This window comes from Tauraco erythrolophus, chromosome Z, assembly GCF_009769465.1.
Source record: "Tauraco erythrolophus isolate bTauEry1 chromosome Z, bTauEry1.pri, whole genome shotgun sequence".
Classification (NCBI taxonomy): domain Eukaryota; kingdom Metazoa; phylum Chordata; class Aves; order Musophagiformes; family Musophagidae; genus Tauraco; species Tauraco erythrolophus.
The window spans coordinates 28,956,232-28,977,389 of record NC_141496.1 but is presented as its reverse complement, the minus strand read 5'-3'; the positions used below and the strand labels follow the sequence as shown (position 1 = coordinate 28,977,389).

At 39.7% G+C, this 21,158-nt stretch overlaps 1 protein-coding gene across 2 annotated transcripts in view; it reads right to left on the bottom strand.

Annotated features, from left to right (window-relative positions):
• Window positions 1–5,510: 5,510 nt before the first annotated feature.
• Window positions 5,511–21,158, bottom strand: part of TBCA (tubulin folding cofactor A) — a 31,140-nt gene continuing 15,492 nt past the window's right edge. For both annotated transcript variants that reach the window (XM_086629408.1, XM_086629407.1), the window contains 3 exons: window positions 17,432–17,537; window positions 8,754–8,840; window positions 5,511–5,753 (listed from right to left, as the gene is read on the bottom strand). In XM_086629408.1, coding sequence (XP_086485534.1) covers window positions 5,673–5,753; window positions 8,754–8,840; window positions 17,432–17,518 — 255 coding nt within the window. In that variant the 5' untranslated portion in view covers window positions 17,519–17,537 and the 3' untranslated portion in view covers window positions 5,511–5,672. The remainder of the gene's footprint in view (window positions 5,754–8,753; window positions 8,841–17,431; window positions 17,538–21,158) is intronic.

The following is a 21,158-nucleotide window of genomic DNA, read 5'->3' as shown; positions in this document are numbered from 1 at the left end:
ACCTCCTCTTTCACCTCTTTTGCCGTACAGGTCAGTTGAACAGAACTGCACCGTTTGGGGTGGCCAGACCGTTCAATTTTAGTAGTAAATTCTTGGTGATTACCCACTCTAAGCAGCTGTGCAGCCACCCATCCCACTAACGCGGTAATTCTGAGGACCCCACTCTGTTAGGAATGAGTAGCAAGATACTGCCCAGTAGTTAAGCATTTTCCTTGATCTGAACCCTTCAGCTTGCTTCAATTAGACCAAGGACTTGAAGTCTTTTTTTTTCGGTTCTCCCTCACCCCCAAGGGAATGTCTTGAACCATGGCTGCTGAGTATTCAATGGAAGAGGTCTCAGTCTGGACTTCTAAAGCCAGTGCAGTCAGTGTTATAAGAGTGTAGGAGGTTGAGCTGCAGCTCAGAATTGAAGGCCTTCTCTAGAGGTGCAGAAGGTGGGTTGCCAGAACAGTATGTTATTCTAAGGAAATAGAGCAGGTCTGTGTGGTTTTGTTCTGGTGAGTTTGTTTTTTAACTGGCAGATCTGGATGCAAGCCTCTGCTTTAGGTTAAGCAGAAAGGATTGGAAAACAGGTCTTCTAAATGGCAGATAAAGCCTTTCTTTTCCTGCTCTTACTCTTTATGTTTCCTGCTGGCTAGAAACTTCTTGCTTAGTTTGCCTTTTGTGAATGCCATTCTGAAAACCCAAACGTTTCCCTTGCTTGAAAGTGAAAATCCAACAAAGTGTGTAGCAAGTGTTTGTAGTAGGAAATGCACTGTATTCTGTAGATCCATGAGCATTTGACGTCTATGAAAAGCTTGCCTTCGGATTCAGTGGCACTGCACTAATTGGCTCTGCGATCTGCAGTCAGTCCCCTTTTCCTACCTCAAGGCATTTAGCAGGGCGTCTAAAAGGGATGTGCTGTACCACCTTTATCCTTTTTTGGATTTAACTCAAAGTATCTGTGTACAGTTAGCTCTTCCCTCCTCTTAAAGAATATTGAAGCCTGAAGATGTACCTTGTAGTCCTTTTTTTTTATAGCTGATTATGTGCCTACAGGATAGGCACGTAATTAACATTCCACTTAACATATTCTTTTGGATGTTAAGTCTTGGACCCAATACATACTCTGTCCCTTCTGAAACTGTGTTTCAGTGGATAAATCTCCTTTTAACCTATGATGTGTGATCTCGGTGAAATTCAGCTAATTCAACTCAATGAGCAATATTTTTTGATTGGGGAAAAACCCCTATGTTATTCAGTCTCTCTCCCTTTATGCTAGTGAGCTATGGCCAGAAATTACTTGTACATAGTGATGCTCCTTGTGCAAGTGCTTTTTGACCAGATTGTGCTTTCCCCTGCTCCCCATACTACTTGAGTCATTCCACCTTTTTTTTTTTAATATAAAATTTCAGTCGTCTTTTTTGTGTTGTTGGTTGGTCTTTAGTATAGTGTGACCACTTACAAGAACAGATTTCCGTATTTCAAGGAAGTAGTACCTGTTTGGCTAATAAATAGAAGGGTAAAAGTATGCAGTGACAGCTGTTTCCTCTACTTGTGTTTTGGAAGAAATAACTCATGTAGACATTAGCACTCTAAGCAGAGGTTCAGGGTTGCAAATCCCAGACAGAGATTAGAGCCAGATGAGTAGGAGTGAGAAAGGGATTTGTGGCTTAATGGTGTGCTTCACATGGTTCGTGCTGAAGTATGGAGTTCTTGGATCCTCTTCTTAAGTATTCAACTACAACCTGTGGTTTTCAGAAGACAATTATTTTCCTGGATCTTGCTCCCAGAACACAAACACCATAAAACAACAACCCAAAAGATGGTGCTAATAAATTACAAGGTTTCCCTTTCATGCAGACTGTTTTGAGGAACTTGATTTTGAGATGTGTTATATTAGAAGCCTGTCAGAAACACTGCTTTAGAATCATGGTTGCTTTTATTAATAGAAGAAACTTACCTTCAAAGAATCCTTGAGAGATTATTGCTTGGTAAGAAAACGCTTCTTATTAATTGAAACAGTTTTAATAACAAAAGCAACTGGCTTGTTAATTAGCCCATTATAAGAAATTATCTGTGTGTTGTGGAAGTTTTTCAAGTGAAGGAAGGACTTCAAGTTAGAAGACAGAGTTTTGACACTACTTTCAGTTCTCATTACAGTTCTCAGTATAACTGAGGACTTAAGAAATACTAGTTTCCAGGTGAAGGTACCAAGTTTGTTCTACAATTGTACTTCAGATGCAGCACATCTTCTGAATCAAAGGGCAAGAATCTTAACTGTGCAAGGATAAACTTCAAAGCACGCAGTAGCTGGCGAACACGTGATCAGAGCACTGGGCACAGGACTTACACCACGATGTTACCTTCAGTCTACCTTTTTCTTCTCAAATCACCCCTCAGGGTGTAATGTGGACTCCTGTTCTGTTCTAACTTCTCAGTAAAGCAAATGCTTTGTTCAACTGGCAAATAATTGAGAATCTTCTTATACCTCTCTGTGGATACAAAAAGGCTAGAAGCAGAAATTTTCCAGCTACTGCAGCGTCCTGTGAAAGTTCCTTTTCCCATGCAGGCTAGCTGAGAAACAGTTTGAGGTTTTTGTAAACTAAGACTTTATCTTGCACCTGTAGCTTGTTATGCAGTCTTGTTTATGGCACACTGGGAAAGTTGTTTTGAAATGGGTGTTGTAGCATTTAGCCAATCACTCTGGGAGGTGGATGGTCAAGCGACCAATTGCCTTGGCCATCCTTGTGAACCATATTATATATATATACGGATTTGTAATTAATAAACGGCTGATGCTGCTACTGCTGATGCTGCTCCTGCTGTTGGCGTTGGCTCTTTCTCCTGCACCTGAATTCTGTGTCGTTCTTCTCTCCGTCCCCGAGACGGCTGCGACACCTCTCTTGCCGGCAGAATATGTTTAATTGAAAAGATAGTATAGATGGAAAGAGGTAAGAGGGCAGCATGAAAACTAAGTGATAAATTAACATGTATCATCATAGGAAAAGGTAAATACTGCTCATCTATCTTAGGTAGACTTTGAAAGGCATCAGTAAAGCCAGTGACAAGGTTCAAAGAGGATGGAGGTCAAAAATATGGCCCACAGGATTTTCATTTTTTCGGATGGTCTCTTGTATTCACTAATGCAGACTACGTATTTCCAAAAAGATTAGATAACTTTAAAATTAGAAGTAACATGGTATTACTTCATGTGCTCCTGCCTTTCGAGTTTGGTATCTGAGAGGATAGTAACAATACTACTGCTTATGATTAATTTTCTGCATTTTACTTCACTATACAACTTGAATCCAGTCTAAATGATACATGTTTTCTTAGCAAAAACAATCTCCTTCATAAATAATCTGCATCTGGCCACTCGGACCACTGCTGGAAAAATGCAATCTACTGTAATATATCACTGGATCAACTGTTCTGCTAGCATGAGTAATGCATATCTGCATGGCTTTGCCAGTCCACCCCTCAGGGGCCAGCCCTATGTTATTGCTGCCTTGTCACCATTTTTTGGTATAGTTTTTACAGGTATGATGCTTCTGTCCTCTCAGAAGTTAGATGCTTCCACAGGCATCTGGAGACAAGAGAGCAAGTACTTTCAGATATGGACATACCCTGATGTTCATCAGTGAGGGTGGCTATTTCCTGAGCAACAGAACATGCTCGGTCTCTTGGAGAACACAGAAAAGAAGAAATGGATAGAAGAGAGTATCATCTTGATTCATGATGCAATAGGAGGGAACTAGAAAGTAGCTTGGACAGAGGAGTATTAGGGAAACATGAGAAACCACTCTACCCTAGAAACTGTTGCACCAAGAAACTTTTCCCTGAGTCTGTTTTTTATGGTAGCTACTCAGTTCCATGTGCCTTTAAATGCCAACTTAATCCAGATCACAATGCTACTTTCTTTTAGCCACTATAGGTCCTGCAGCTGTTGAGCTTTCATGCTGACATGCATTTCTTGTGGCGCTAAGCAACTGCACGTAATTTTTCTGTGGGCCTATTTTCCAGAAGTGTGTATTCTCTTTTCTGAAGAAGAGTAGGTTTTGTTTTAAATTCTGCTTTACCCAGCAGACTTGACAGCTCTCTGCACTCCCCTCACCTCCTTTTCTGCTCAGCATTTATTCACCGCACATCACTCAATGGCTGAAAGCACAGAGTTACTGCTACACTGACTGCAGCTGGTCAGCTAAGACATGTGATCTGCTTTGTCCACTCCAGCTACCTTTCCTGGTGAAGATCCACAGAAGAAGCTGGCTGAAGTGAGTATTCAAAGACACGTGTTCTCAATAGCACTTCATTTGTGCTGTCAACTGGGCAGTGTCTGGCAGCCTAGGACACAATGCTGGTAAGAAGGTGTGCGTGTACTGCTATGAAGCCGTAGTAGTGTCACAAAAGGTTTCACCTCTTAGCACTATCTAGTAGTACTGGTCTGGGGTCACTTCAAAAGCAGGTCACTTGCACTCAGTCAGAAGTCTTGCGGTGTTGATAATCTGTCAGAACAGTGCTTGAGAGTGATGGAGAAGTAGACTTATTACTCTCAGTGTGCTTAAGGTACACAAATAGAGGTACTGAAACTGCATTTTACCCAAACTCAAGCAAATTAACAAAAAATTTTATTAAGAGTATTCAATATAGCACCACACAAAAGGTACACTGTGCTTTGTGTTGCCTTTAAGGAACATGCCAGAGTACTTTCAAACTAGAAAAACTAACGTAAAAAGCTTTCTTGTTCATCAGCAGAGCTTACTGTTTGCTATTTAAAGAAGCTACTCGGAAAGAACACAGCTTTTGTACATAATGTTTTAATGGTCTTCCAGGAAGTTTAAGCATTGCTCCCTTACCTATTAGTTCTTTCACCTTCTGGGGTTCAAGCTTTGCTCAAAAAAACTCACTGAGGCCAAGATGCTTGGAAAAGCATTCAATTGAGAACTCATACCACCAGATCCAACCGACAACATCCTGGTCAGCTGCTGAATTCTTTTTCTTGAAAAAGTAACAATTTTGATCAATGTTAATTGTGTGATTGGGGCTCTATGAGTCATCCCCAGGCAAACTGAGGAAGATTTGGAATCAGCTCTTAGTTCTGTCTTGGGCTCAAAGATAAACAAGGAGTACATACTTGATAAAATTACAGATACATTGCATCATAGAAAAAAGATGGGTGACTTTGAAGGGTCATTTAGTCCATCACTATAGATTGTTATGCTATAATGGCTTGAAATTACTTCAAATATAAGGTGCTTCTAAAGCCCACGGCAGGGGGGTTGGAACTAGATGAATCAATCTTTAAGGTCCCTTCCAACCCAAACCATTCTATGATTCTATTTCATTGTAAAGTATTTGTTAGTCCCTCACATTCCTTACATAGCTAAACTTCGTTTCTTAGCCTGAATTGTTCAGATTAAGTTCTGTGTATTAGCTATTACGCTTAATTAAATCAGCTTTATTTTTCCTTTTTGTAATCAAAGTGGACTGGAAACATTTCTGTTTTGCCTGAATACGGAACACACAGATGTTTCAGAACATCCTTTATTTGATGCATCTTGCGGTTAGAGAAAGGCCAGTTTGCATAAAGGGAACCTTAGCAAGTCAACAATAGGAATAGAGCCATAGTCAAATAATAAGTGTGGAATGGACCCAGTGCTAATGCATATAAAGAGAGTACTGAAAAACGTCTAGGCTTCCATCTTCACTGACTCGAGTATGGAACGTGCTTCTTTATACTCTTCAGCTTCTTCCAATTCTTTTTCATTTTCCTGGAATCAAAAACAAAATTTTTGAGTACTTTGAAAATAACTGATATGGGATTAAATTCAAGAAGGTAAGTATGCAAAAAAAAACCTGGTAACAACGGATGAGGAGAAGGCTGAGGTACTCAACTTTTTTGCCTTAGTTTTTACTGGTACTGTCTCTTCCCACACCTCTTGAGTGGACGGACCACCAGGCAGGGACTGAGGGAGCAAAATCCCTCCCACCGCAAGAGAAGATCAGATTTGTGACCACCTGAGAAACCTGAACATATGTAAGTCTGTGGGGCCTGACAAAGTGCATCCCATAGTCCTGAGGGACTTGGCTGATGTAGTTGCCAAGCCACTCTCCATGATATATGAAAAGTCATGGCAGTCAGGTGAAGCCCCTGGTGACTGGAAAAAGGGAAACATTAAACCCATTTTTAAAAAGAAGGACCCTGGGAACTACTGACCTGTCAGCCTCACCTCTTTACCTGTGAAGATCATGGAACAGATCCTCCTAGAATCTATGCTAAGGTACATGGAGGACAGGGAGACTTGATTCAAGACAGCCAGCATGGCTTCACCAAGGGCAAGTCCTGCCTGAGCAACCTAGTGGGCTTCTGTGATGGAGAGACTACATCAGTGGACAAGGGAAGAGCTACAGATCTCATCTATATGGCCTTCCGTAAAGCCTTTAACACAGTCCCCCACAACATCTTTCTCTCTGAATTGGAGAGATGGATTTGATGGATGGACTATTTGGTGGATAAAGGAATTGTCCGGATTGTTGCACCCAGAGAGTATTGGTCAGTTGCTCAATGTCCGGATGGAGATCAAAGACAAGTGGTGTCCCTTATGGGTCTGTACAGGGACCGGTACTGTTTAGTATCTTCATCAACAACACGGACAGTAGGATCGAGTGCACCCTCAGCAAGTTTGCAGGTGACACCAAGCTGAGTGGTGCAGTTGACACACCTGAGGGATGGGATGCCATCCAGAAGGACCTAGACAAGCTTAAGAAGTGGGCCCATGTGAACTCAGAAGGTTCAACAAGGCCAAGTACTAGGTCCTGGGTAGAGGCAACCTCCAGTATCAACACAGGCTAGGGGATTAAGGGCAGCCCTGCAGAGAAGGACTTGGGGGTGCTGCTGATGGGTGGAAAACTGGATATGAGCCAGCAACGTGCACTCGCAGCCCAGAACGTCAACTATATCCTGGGCTGCATCTAAAGAAGTGTGGCCAGCAGCTTGAGGGAGGTGATTCTGCCCCTCTACTCCACTCTGGTGAGACCCCACCTGGAGTACTGCATTCAGCTCTGGAGTCCTTAGTACAGGAAAGACATGGAACTGTTGGCGCAGGTCCAGAGAAAGGACACAAAAATGATCAGAGGGATGGAATCTCTCTCCTATAAAGATAAGGCTGAGAAAGTTGAGGTTGTTCAGCCTGGAGAAGGCTCTGGGGAGACCTTACTGTGGCCTTTCAACATTTAAAGGGGGCCTATAAGAAAGATGGGGACAGGCTTTTTAGCAGGGCCTGTAGCGATAGGACAAGGGGTAATGGTTTTAAACTGAAAGAGGGTAGATTCAGACTAGATATCAGGAAGAAATTTTTTACAAGGGTGGTGAAACACAGGAACAGGTTTCCCAGAGAGGTGGTAGATGGCCCATCCCTGGCAGCATTCAAGGTCAGGTTGGATGAGGCTCTGAACAACCTGACCCAGTTGAAGATGTCCCTGCTTACTCCAAGGGGTTTGGACTAGATGACCATTAAAGGTCCCTTCCAACCCAAACCATTCTGTGATTCTATGAAACAAGGGATATATCATTATTGAAAACACTAGTTCTACATGACTCAAAGCACAGTGATTTACTTTGTCCTACTTAAGGTCCAAGATAACAGCTGTCATGTGTGAGTAGATTTGACCTATGCATACTTTTATGTTATTCTGTTAAATATTTAAAACTAAAGACAGCATAACTGGAACAAATAACAACAGACCTCTGAACAAGAGTATTGTTAGGAAAAAAGATTGACAGCTGAAAAAACCTACTACCATACAGTTGATTTTAATAGAAGCACTGAAAGTGAGCTAAGCACAGAAAGCAACTTTTGAAGACTTTCAAATTCTTAACAATAGCAACTCTCCCCATTCCTTAAGTTTGTACAGCACACTGTATGGATCAATAGAACCACTTGTGCATGCCAGTGACATCTAGACCAGCTAACTGTTAGGTAACTCGTTGAATGACAAAAAGACCCTAAATCCTAAGCATTTATTTTGGAAAGCAGTGGAGACGTACTACCTGAGGATAAGACACCTTGAGTTCTCCTTTGAGAAGATATTTGCATTTTAGCCATCAAATGTGTCTGGCGCTTAATTCAGAGTATGTATTTTTAGCCTTACAGTAGCATTTACAGGTGAAGCTAAATTCTTGATGAGAAGGCAGCTTTTAAAATCAGCATGATGATCTCCAAACTTACTATCTCCTGCAGGTACTCCTATCTTGAAAATGTGGCACTAGTGCTCACCTCACTAATGAAACATAAAGCAGTACTCGGCAAGGACTCAGCTGTTTTGTTTCTTGTCCATATATCATAAAAGTAGTACGCAAAGTATTTTGCCTATACTAGTTCACTACAAGCATATTATATACAACTGCACTATCTAGAAAATGATCTGAAGCAGGTGAAGTATTTTTTCTGATCATGTTACTAGCACAGGAATTCAGACTCCATTCTAGCAGTTCAGTATTTAAGTGTGTACGTCGAGTGTACATTCCATTAAAGACAGCTTCTAATATTCTAACGCACACAGGTTTCATAGACTGAAGACCAAGTCTGCAAAGACAGTTATCTAAAACGAAATATTAGTATGTTACAGGATGCTGGTCTTGGGACTTGTAAAAAGTAATTCTTCAATCCAGTTCTAGTACACTTCAACTGCTCTGCAGACAAGCATGTTCATGCAAGTTCATCAAGGAACAGCAGCGTTTCTTCATCAGTGGGTTATGGTGCTATACTTACTAGTAGTTGAGTAAGATCTGCGTGTGCAACTTCTAATCTGCGCTGGCAATCTGGAATCATCATTCGTGACTCTTGTAGGATCTCGATCTGTGAAAATTAGAAGCCAGTAAAATGAGAATGTATTCCAGATAGGAACATTATTTTTTTTACGATAAGTCTTCACTCTGAAAAATCAGTAGTCCAGTCATCATCTAGGAACTTCGAAACAGCTGTACCTATTTTTTCAATAGGCTTTTTAGTATCAAAAGACACTCACTTAGCATAATTGCTTAAACCCCTGTTAATTTACAGGACACTTCCATTTACTTTGTGCTTAATTAAATATAAAGTATTAAGCTCAAAGGAGTATTTAGATTAATTTTTCCCTTAGAAAAGGAAAAGTATTGCCTGGTAGGCTTTCCAAACAGCATTTGTTAAAAAGGCTATTTAAAACAAACTTTCTCCTGCTGTCGAGAAGCAGCTTCATCCAAAATGGGATCAGCTGGTTATATAAATATCTCCTGCATCTTTTGGGTAATAAAGAAAAAACAGTGTTCAGATAATACCACATAGAGATAATTACTGCATGAAAAAAGTTATTGAGTTATTGATCACATTGTGTGCACGCGGCAGGAGGCTCTGACTGAAAGACAAAGGTAAAGAAAAATGAAAAGCAAAGACCAGCAGGTTCATATTTTTGATGCTTATCATGCATAAAAAGTTATTACTTATCCTTGTGCTTCATTTTAGGAGAAAGATTATTCTCACCATGCACTTTGAACAAAATTACTAAACTGGCACCCCACTGAATCTGAACATCCTGCCTCCTCCTACAGAAAACAACTTCAGATTTAAACAAGGCGACACTTATTTCATGGAACGTTTCTGGATCTGAAATCCAACCACTGAGGAGAAAAGTAGTTCAGAGTTGTTCAGTAATGTTAAATCTATTTAGAAATGAAAATCTGTTAGATATTTAAATGTGAAACCTCTTCTGCATTCAGGACAACCTGCAACAGAAGGCATTCCCTTTAAATGGCTTATTTCGTTATGTCATTCCTATGTTGTATTCTCCTTTCAGTATTAATGCTGCTGTATCGAAGGGTCATTGTAAAAGGGAAGATAAGCTATAGGTAAGAACGTATTTATGCATATAGAAAGGCCTTATGTAGTAAGACATTATCACCGTGGTTTTAAGTGTCGTAAATTGAAGTTCTTAGTTCGAGTCATTTCTGAGAGAAAGGGTTTAAAAACTTTGTTTCTGATTTTCTTTCAGAGAATCTAGGGCAGCATCTGTCTACTTTAAATAAGCAAAGATGGGTGACAAATGTTTAAAAAATAATAAGCACCTCCAAGTTCTAGTTCTCATTGGTATTATCACTTTTCTTTTAAGCATTCAGTGTTGGACTGTATTAAAAATTAGACTAGGAAGTCTGTATATCACACTTCCAGCAGTGAATGAATAAATACAGGTTTTCTAACTTCCACAGAATCAGGTGTGCCGTAAACTGCATGAGATGATGCTTTCCGGTTTATGTAGTAGAAATTTGTTCTATAAAGAATACCTACAGGAGTGAGAATAGCCAATAATGACTTCCTTGGGGCAGCATTGCTAAATAGTTGTGTACTGTAAAGCTGGTAGATGATATGAAAAGTAGTAACTTATTTGATATATGCCACTCAATAGGTGATCTGGGAAGGCATATAAATCTAGAATTTGTAAGCTGCAGTCCTGGCTGCTGTAAGAAAAGAACAAAATACTCCAATTGCTCTGTTCAAAACAGAATTTGACTGAGATCTAAAGAGGTACCTGAGTTTTATTTATACTTGCCTGCAGTTATGTAATAATAAATAAAAAACAGAAGGATGATAAATCCCGGAATTATATTCAGTAGATCCAAACAGATGCAGACTAGAACCGGAATTTTGTGGAACCAGTATTATTAGTCGATTACCAAAGTACCTATGCAAAATTTGGTAACTTCTGCATAAACCACATTTTTTTCAAGTAATCTCAGATAGACCATTTACTGTTAAAAATGTATATAATAAAGTCAGAAGCTCAAATAATTAGATAAGCTTTAGGACTGGAATTTTTAAAGTGTTTGCTCTCCAAATTCTATCAAACTTTCTGACTGAACTCTAAGGGAGTTTAAATTATAAACAGGTCACAGAAGAAGTTACTACATGAAACTGATCTAACTTTGCAAAGAACCTTAAATTTCTGTAGGGTTTCTGTGAACTGCAATGCCAAACATAAGTATTAAAAAACTGGAGTAACTGAAGTGCATCTAAATACAGTCTTAACACAAAAGCAGTAAAGCACAGAAGTACATACAGGGAGAAGCAAATTGAATTTGTTGTCAGTAAGTGCACATAGGACCAAAAGAGCTATTGTGGCTACAATGAGGATGATGTCCCCTTTCCTTTAAGTGTACTGAAACACAGCCAGTTAAACGAATCTCTTCAACCTGCCACATTTCTAGTCAGTTGTCTTCCAGAATTGAAGGTATTTCTACTGAGGGAGCAGATGTCTGACATCTTTCAAAAGAAAGCAGTTTCTCCAGATGTGATAGAGCTCCTTTAACTGTTGGGGTGTATATAGCCTATTTACTAAATGGGATGTGGATTTTTTTGTAAATTGGATCAGATGTCAAAGAAGTGGTGTGCATAATACACCATCAGTAGCCTTCAATCTGTTTTCCATAAATTCCAGATTGCAGCGACAGATAAAGCGAAACAGATGCAAAAATAACAGATCCACCTACCAGTTGCTTAAGTGGAAGGGCACCATAACTAAAATTACTTCACACATGCACAAAGGCCAAGCAGAGGAGACTGTCTGACAAGACTCTGGGAGAGACAACTGAGGTAATGCCCAAGGCTGTAAACAAAAGCAACTTTGAATTTTAACAGGTCCCACAATGAAAGTTCAAAGCTGCTATTTCAACTTTAGCCAGATCAGAGCTGCTCATGACGCACATTCTCTACTTTTTGGATAATCCAAGCACTTACAGTGAAACAAATTTTTGATAATTTAAGAATACAAATAAATATTACTGCATATGAGTGTCGATACCAAGTATGCTGCAACAGAAAGGAATTTTGCTCAGCCTGACATGTATTGTGTAACAGGGACAACAGTTTTATCAGCTTCAAAAAGGTAGAAGTGGAGTTTGCTTGTTTGTTTTTTTTTTTTTTTTCCAGCTGACCCACTGTCGTGGTTTTAGGCTGATCCAGCAACTAAAACCCACATAGTCTCTCCTTCTCCAGTAAAGTAGAGAGGAGGAAAAAAAGAAAATAATAAAAGGACTGAGGGTTGAGACAAGAACAGAGGGAGCACCCACCAACCATGGTCCCAGGCAAAACAGACTGGGATTTCTTAAAGCAAAACAGTTTATTAATGGTTACTTAGCAGGACAAAGGGAAACAAAACCAGTTACTTGAGAGGATAGAAAGAAACAAAGCCAGATCTTAAAACCGACACCTTCCCCCGCACCCCCCCCCCCCCCCCTTGTCCCGACTTAAATAGGGATATTCGCAGAGGCGCCCTATTGGCTCAACCCCGAGGGGGATGAGAGTCTGATCTGGTGGCCAGAACCAAGTCTAAGCTGGTTCCAAAACCGGGGAGGTCACAGGGAGCAAAGCCGCTCTCCTGCCACCAGAAGCCCCACCCCCTCCACATCAAACCATGACCCACATCTAACCATAACATTTAGAGATATGCAGATCCACAAATAATTTGAAAACAACAAGAAAACCTCCAAATGGCTCTCTGTCTTTCCTTATCTTAGAAGGACAGCCTAATAATCTGCTGGGTCACAGGGTCTTAGTGACAATATTGTTTTATATGACAGGAGTGGTGTTCTAAACACGAGAGAGGCTGAGACATGACAAATGGGAACGAGTCACATATGTACGAATTATATACATACACACATGAATACATACTCCTGCTTTTAAGTACTTCCTTATAATCACTTGCCCTTTGACTGTTGCATAGATAATCACAACGGCATGGATCTACTCAAAGACAGTAGGGAGGAAAAGACATGCAAATAATTCATTTTGCTAAGAAGAGTGCTACTGGTTTGAACAACTTCTCATCAGAAGGTTGTAAAACACTTGGAATCCACTGACTAATTGCAGCCATATTTAATGGAAGGACAGAGACCTAAAAGAAAAAAGACTGTCTCAAAGTATCATGAAGCCCAACAGTTCCAAAATGAATAATCTGACTAGGGAAGAGACTGTAGCACAAAGTAAACAGTCATGCTAAGGTTACTGGTTGGCTAATCAACACATTTGTAACTTAAATCTACAGTATGGTAAAATCTCACCTCACTAGTAACCAGGGAATGTAAAGGCACAATGTGTTGGGCAAGGATGGTGGTGCAGAGAAATAGGGAGTGGGATAGCACAGGTGATGTAGGTGAAAGCTGGGCATAGGGAAGGCAAAAGAGAAAAAAGGAAGATCACAGTAATGATTTTTCGTTATTTGGTCTCTTTCAGAAAGCACATTAAGCAATAAAACCAAAGTTTGAAAGCATTTTTAATACCGGTTGTATGTCAGGAATATTATTCTGTACTTAGTACAGAGAATTCTAAGTTGCTAGCTTTTAAAGAAGCTGTGCTTCTTAAGGATGCGGTCCAGATACATAAGGGGGAGCATTAGACTCTTCATTAGCATTTCCACTGCCTCTTTACCTAAGCAACTAGAGCTAGAGTTCAGATTATTAAGCAAAGATCATCTATTCTTAGGAAAAAAAAAAAAAAAAGAAAATAATCAGACTGAAGTGAAGCTGCATGTTTCATCTAATCTTACTGTATTTGATTGGTGAGAAGAATGAATCATAGAATCATAGAATCGTTAGGGCTGGAAGGGACCTTCAAAGGTCATCTAGTCCAACCCCCCTGCAAGGAACAGGGATATCTCCAACTAGATCAGGTTGCTCAGGGCCCCGTCCAACCTGGCCTTGAACGTCTCCAGGGATGGAGCATCCACCAGCTCTCTGGGCAACCTGTTCCAGTGTTCTACAACTCTCATGGTAAAAAATTTTTTCCTAATATCCAACCTGAATCTACCTCCCTCTATTAAAACCATTACCCCTTGTCCTATCACAACTGGCCCTCCTGAACAGCCTCTCCCCATCTTTCTTGTAGGCCCCCTGTGATCCATCAAGGTGGGGGGTAGAAAGAGCTAAAAATGTAAAAAGACAATTGAGCTAACCAGAGTATTTCTTTGAGGTTGAAGAGACACTTAAAAATGAAAAAGTCACAGAACATCTCACTGAATGAAACATTGTGAACTCCTCCAGTAAAAAGATTAGCAGCAAATTCTCATCTTCCACAATAATCTTCCAAAGCAATACATGTTGTTTTCAAATGTATTTATTTTTAGCTGTTTCAGGAGACACTCTACCCTTCCCTCAAGAAAGCAAGAGAAATAGTGCTGTTTTCATCAATACTTGTGAAAAACAGTGTATTAGCAAGACGTACTTTATGTACTTTTAGGTACTCTTTGGCATGCAGATACTAAATTCTATGTGAAGTCCATTGGATTTTTAATTCATCTGGAAATGACATTACTGAAGAAGTAATTTGGAACTGTAGGATAACTTTTTTAAAAATGAAAATTTATCATACCACTAAAAATGCTGACAGTTAACAAAGACTTCAGAGTATATCTATGATCCTGCTGAGGGGAAACAAGAAGTAGATACCTCAGGCTTTTCCCATACTCACAAGCCTCCAGGTAAAAGCATAGCTGGGAAAGGATGTTTATTTATGTACGAGACACATCAACAACCACAGAAATATGAAACTACTGGTTCCTGTCATCATTCTGCACTCATGAGTGATGACAGTTGTGAAAAGTTTGTGTTACAGTTAAAGTATTATGAAGCTCTTTGTAAAGTCTTCATATATTGAGAATAATTACAACTGTGTAGAAACTAAGGCTTCATTACAAAAAAATCCGCATAGCGGAACAACTGCACTACTCCCTGCGACTGCTCAGCATTCTTCACAACCCTCTACAGAAACTATATGCAGAATTTAAACCTGGTGTAATACATCAAAAGTATTTTATTTTTTCCTGAATTCTACAAACCTGATAAAACCAGAACTATTTTATACAAAATTTATTAAGATTGTTTTCAATTTAGTATTTTATTAAGCCTTTCTCCTAGAAGTCTCATGCTTGAAGATATTGTGATTTTGAGATACAAACATTTTTCTTTCATATTTTTTTTCCCCCCAATACTGCTCTTAATTGTTTTTTCTACCAATTTGGCTCACATGAATTGCTATAAGCTTTCCCATAAATTCTAAATCTCATCTACCTTTTGTAGACAAAAACCAGATGATGGCAGAGTGTTTAATAAGCTGTAAGTGATGGAAAAGGAAGGGCTTCCTTGCACCACAATGCTAGAGATTCTTTCCCTCTGATTAACAACCTAATACAAGTAGTTCTTACTCAGCTCGGATTCAGCTGAAGTACGTGAGCTGAGACACAGCAAGTAGCGCAAGTGCAACGTGCACGGGGAACAGTGGTAACATATAGGTGTTACAGGGGAAGCTCTAACTATTGTTCCCTCAGAGAACAATAGACTGGTCTGGGGACAGAGACCGGTCCCTCCTTACAGACCAGACACACCCTGAAGTCTACATAATGCTGTAGGAATGGCATTATTAATTTTAACATAAATTTTTCCATAGTCACTTAGTACTGTTAAACCATGTTCTACTGCAGAGTAGTAACCAGAAAGCTAAATCAGAATAGTAGTACATGAAGAGGTAAGTAATTCTTTTAAGCATCCCTCCCTCAACTGTGGACTCATGTATGTCTGTACTTATCTGATTTAGCTGATACCTCAGCTAAAATAATAGTTAAAATTATTCTTCTAGTCTCAAATGGCTGAATTCATTCCCATCCCTCAAATGTTACCTTTCATTACTGAAATAAAGACTACAACCATATTTTTAAATAAACACAGCTATTCAGATTAGGAATTACTAACTAAAAGCAATTTTTAAAATGGATAACTACAGATATTTTTCCTGAAGAACATCTCAGAGTATTAACTCTATCCAAAATATGGTTCTGAGCAAGCTCTCTTGGTATTATATAATTTTCTTTAGAGTAACAGATTTGATCCTATGAAAAGTGTGTGCATTCTTTCTGAGCCTCCAGAGTCTTCATAACCTGAAACATTAACAACTTCCAGAATGCAAAGTGCACTAAAAGAAGAAGTGAAGATGTCATTGGAGGAACTGATAGCTTTCAAAAGTGGATCGAATGAATTGAGACCGTTCTCTGTGAAGGCTTTTGTCACAGAATACCTTCAAGTAGTGTGTAACGTTTCATTTCACAGCAGAAGTTCACAGCCTCCCCTGTTTTTGACTTTGATGATATCTTGCAGGTCACTGCAGAAATACCACGCTGCGGTCAAATCATCTGATGAATGGGGGACACTAAAAATGGGAATTGCATTCATTAGTTCTTGTTAGCACCAGCAGATCTTCAGGAAGACTACTATTTTGTAGTATCTTTGAGTCTCAGTCCGTGGTGAGGCAGAAGATAACTCAGCTCTATAAATGAAATTATTTGTATTTCTTCCCCATGGCATAATGAGAGCAAGGCAGGACATATACACATGACCTGAAATCTGAACTTACTAAAAAAGTTGGTTTAGCTTGTTCTAAAAGGGCTTTCTCCGATCTTGTTTTTGTTCATTTTTATATTTGAGCTTTGTTTAACCTATTCTTCCATTGTTTAAAATAAGACATAGGAGAACACTAGGTTAGGTTTTATAACATGAAGCCACCAGATTATTGAAACAAGTGAAAATAATTTTAATTTATAGTTTCAGTTTCTGTGAAGATTTACAAAAAAACAGGGAAAACAACATTGTTAAAAGATAACATATTTAGTTGAAAGAATATAAAGGCCACAGTTAAACACAGACATGCCACACTTCTGTAAAGAATAAACATTAATCTCCCAAACCCAAGCCTTCTCTCAGCAAGAAGGAAACTCGACACTCATCATTCCAAAAGGGCACGTACCAACCATCTGCAACCATTGTCCTGGGTGGAAAACCTTCCAAGAAGAATTTAATCATATTGTAATAGTGACACTAAACCATACTCTTGAGCAGATGAAACTACAGCAAGCAGTTGCTAGTCAGTGACTTCACTACAAACTCTAGCAGCTGCTATGAGCAGCTGCACACCCCCTGCTCCCTCTCTTTCAGGTCTGATTTTACCCAAGGGATACAAGGAGTTGAAATGTTGTGTCATACTCACTTTCAAGCATCCTCACTTCTCTGCAACAGTTGCACTTACCAGCAAGCACATTGTTTACCTAAATGCATCCAGATCGAGTATTTTCAGGTTCTTGGTATTTCTGAGAAAGAGAGTTCCTGGTGGCCTCAGACACACTGTTAGTGAGCGACAGCCATCCTGACACCAAGTGCTGAGTAATCCATTTGCAGTCCTCTTATCATTTAACAGTTCTGGAGTAAAGGAAGTTTCTATGAATGCTTATTATGACTTTTGTAATTGACAGGACTTCAGTCTAGTACTTATGTAACAGGAGTCTGGAAAAAGGTACAGGACATCCTTTAATTTAAGGATGACTGTGATTAAATGAAAGCAAAGAAGGATTTTATAAAACAAGTTTTAGGATTGTTTACCTGCTTCTTAATTCCATAATCATCACATGCTTCAGCTTTCATTTTTTCAATCTTTTCTTCTTGCTGTTTTGCTTCTTTTTCATACATAATTTTTTCTTTTGCCAATCTGCAATTAAACCAAGTCATTGTTAATCTGGTTCTATTACAGTAAAAAGTTACACCATCGATAACAGCCCCCTTGACAGCTGCAGCCCTATAAGATAATACACAGTTTTATAAAAAAAAAGCTCTTAACCACTACAAAAACCTGCATCTAGGAAACGTTAAGTTTAGCTATAATGTATAATGATTCTTATGAAAATAATTTAATTTAAAAATATTTTTAAAGATTCTGTGTGGGCTTATCCATATAGAATATCCTTAAAAAGCTATATATTGGTACTTCATTTCAAATACATAACAGAAACAGATAAACTGCCTTGTAGAGCTGGATGACTGCTAAGACAGACAGCAGCGCAGAGAAGAAAACTATCTCAAAAAAGTTCTCAGATGATAGGGAGCCAAACCAAACAATATTAAGATATCTGCGAAGACATTATTGTCGTCGGCTTTTAGATCAGCATTTTCCAGACTTTCTCAACATCATTCAGGTTCTGATGGCTTTGCAGGTCACCTATATTGGCTGATAACAGCTTGTCGTCTTTCCCAATTCACTTCTAAATGGCACATGGAGAAAAGGAGGTGATTGGCGACAGCCAACATGGCTTCACTAAGGGCAAATCCTGCCTAATTTGGCGGCCTTCTACAATGAGGTTACAGCACTGGTGGATAATGGAAGAGCAACTGACATCGTCTACCTGGACTTGTCCAAAGCATTTGACACTGTCCCACATGACATCCTTGTCTCTAAATTGGAGAGACCTGGATCTGACGGATGGACCACTTGATGAATAAGAAGTTGGCTAGATAGTTGCACTCAAAGAGTTGTGGTCAACAGCTCGATGTCCACATGGAGACCAGTGACGAGTGGTGTTCCTCAGGGGTCAGTACTGGGGCCGGTGCTGTTTAACATCTTTGTTAGCGACATGGACACATGGGATTGAGTACAGCCTCAGCAAGTTTGCTGACAACACCAAGCTGTGCGGTGTGGTCAACACACTGGATGGAAGGTATGCCATCCAGAGGTACCTTGACAGACTTGAGAGGTGGGTCTGTTTGAACCTCATGAAGTTCAACAAGGCCAAGTGCAAGGTCCTGCACATGGGCTGGGGCAACCTCCAGTATCAATACCAGCTGGGGGATTAAGGGTTTGAGAGTAAATAGTCCTGTAAAGAAGGACTTTTACTTTACTGAGAGTAAATAGAGTCCTGTAAAGAAGGACTTGGGGGTATTGGCTGATGAGAAGCTCAACATGAGCCGGCAATGTGCGCTGGCAGCCCAGAAAGCCAACTGTATCCTGGCTGCATTCAAAGAAGCATGGCCCAGCAGGTCGAGGGAGGTGATTTTGCCCCTGTACTCTGCTCTCATGAGACTCCACCTGGAATACTGCATCCAGCTCTGGGGTCCCAAACATAAGGACATGGAGCTGCTGAAGCGGGTCCAGAGGAGGGCCAGAAAATGAAGGGCTGAAGCACCTCTGCTATGAAGACGGGCTGAAAGAGTTGGGGCTGTTCAGTCTGGAGAAGAGAAGGCTCCAGGGAGACCTTCCAGCACCTAAAGGGGGCCTACATGAAAGCTGGAGAGGGACTTTTTACAAGGGCATGTAGTGATAGGACAAGGGGCAATGGATTTAAACTGAGAGTAGATTTTGATTAGATATAAGGAAGAAATTTTTTATGTTGAGGCTGGTGAGGCACTGGAACAGGTTGCCCAGAGAAGTTGTGGAAGCCCCATCCCTGGAAGTGTTCAAGGTCACGTTGGATGAGGCGTTGAGCAACCTGATCTAGGGGAAGGTGTCCCTGCCCATGGCAAGGGGGCGGGAACTAGATGATCTTTGAGGTCCCTTCCAACCCTAACCATTCTATGACTCTAAACACCACCACTGCACCTGCATTATTAGCTGAATAATGACAGACATCCTACTTAGTAGTAACTGTTTTCAAAGTTATTTCATTTAAATGAAAAGAAACATCACTTTCAAGGTTCACAGACTGATCCCAGAACATTGTTTTCCTCATCACTACATTTCATGCCATTAAATGCATTATTTCCCATACTAGTTTTTGTACAAAATAATAAAAAATGAAGTTCCCAAATTACACAGTAGCCTTATATTCTTGTGTTTCTTTGGGTGTTTTCTCACGTTGGGTGTTTTTGGGTGCTGGTTTGGGGGTTAGAGACAAAAGTAACAATTCCATATTACAGCAATTTTCTTTATGGCCTGTCTTTCGAAGGGAAAAGAATCCATCTTTTAATCCTAATGATGGATCCATACTTGGGAACAGGATGCTTTTTGCTAACAAGCATAGATTCAAGAGTAATATAAAAAATTTTGAAGGTCAGAAGGGAATTTTAAGGTTGTCTAGTCTGATGCCGTACAGTAATTTTTACATTGTAATCCCATTATCTAACTTTATTTGTTGTTGCTGCAATTTTGCTGTTGCATCTCCCACTTTGCTATGTTCATTAAGTATATGTTGGATTACATAATGCTGGATGTGAACCAAACCATCCTTCAAGATATGGAGAATAACCAGGTAATTTCTGATCAGCTAATTCAGGACCAAAACAAACATTGAGATGCTACTGCAAACCTGAGAGTGTGCCAGAGAAAATCCTTCCCCAAACAAAAATAAGCATCAGATCAGCCTATATAGGACTTAAACAGCCAGAAGAACATAATCAGATCCAAGAAGCAAAGAATATATTATACAAACAAGAAGAGAATAAATAAAGGTCTAGTAGAGAGCTTCACGGTCATGTTAGCACATCAGGGCAAATTAATTCCTGATTTGTCACAGTTAAGTGCCCTACTAGAAGTGCTGCTGAGGATGGACAGAATGGTACTAGGGTGACAAGAACCTTTAGTGAACTGAAGCTGCCACAAAAGCACCACTGCAGTAATATCTGGAGAAAAATTCCAACGAGAACATACTGATACTGCAACAGCAGGAACTCTCCCTGCTTTTGCTAGAGTTTACATCACCAAAAATTGTTTTGCTAAAATAGCCTTAAGCTATGGTTCCACAACAGTAGATCTAAGTTGGGCTGTGGCAACACACACCTGAATTCATTTTAACTCTCGTGGAGTCACACCATCAGAGAGGGCCTTCAGCCTTACAAAGAAGCTTTAACAGCATATAGAGCATGTACTACAAGTATTATCTAGGGCGGTTTCTACAAGCCAGCCAAGTACTAGCTTTGAGAATTAGTACCAGGGAAAGACAGCAGCCTAATTACTAATAATAAAGACACTAAATCAGTGGCTGTAATTCCAACTACGGGAACTAGCTCCAGTATTAGCATCAGCAAATATTGATTTAATAGAGGATGAGTTAATTGTTTGATCAAGGTTACTTGATTGAATTCCAGACAGTATTATTTGCTTTGCTATTTTTAGGTTCCAAAAAAGTTAATTTTTATCAACCTGTGAGACAGATGATTTTTTTTTGAATGAGAACAGCAAATTCCCTTGAGCAGCAAGGGGGGAGAGATATGATTAAAAGCAGTTTTTATGTTGATTCACTTACTGAAGTGTGCGTGCGCCATTGAAACTAAAGGCAGTGTGCATCACTAAACCCAGCATTTGTAATTATTTTAATTTTTAGCTAAAACAAAAGGCTCATTT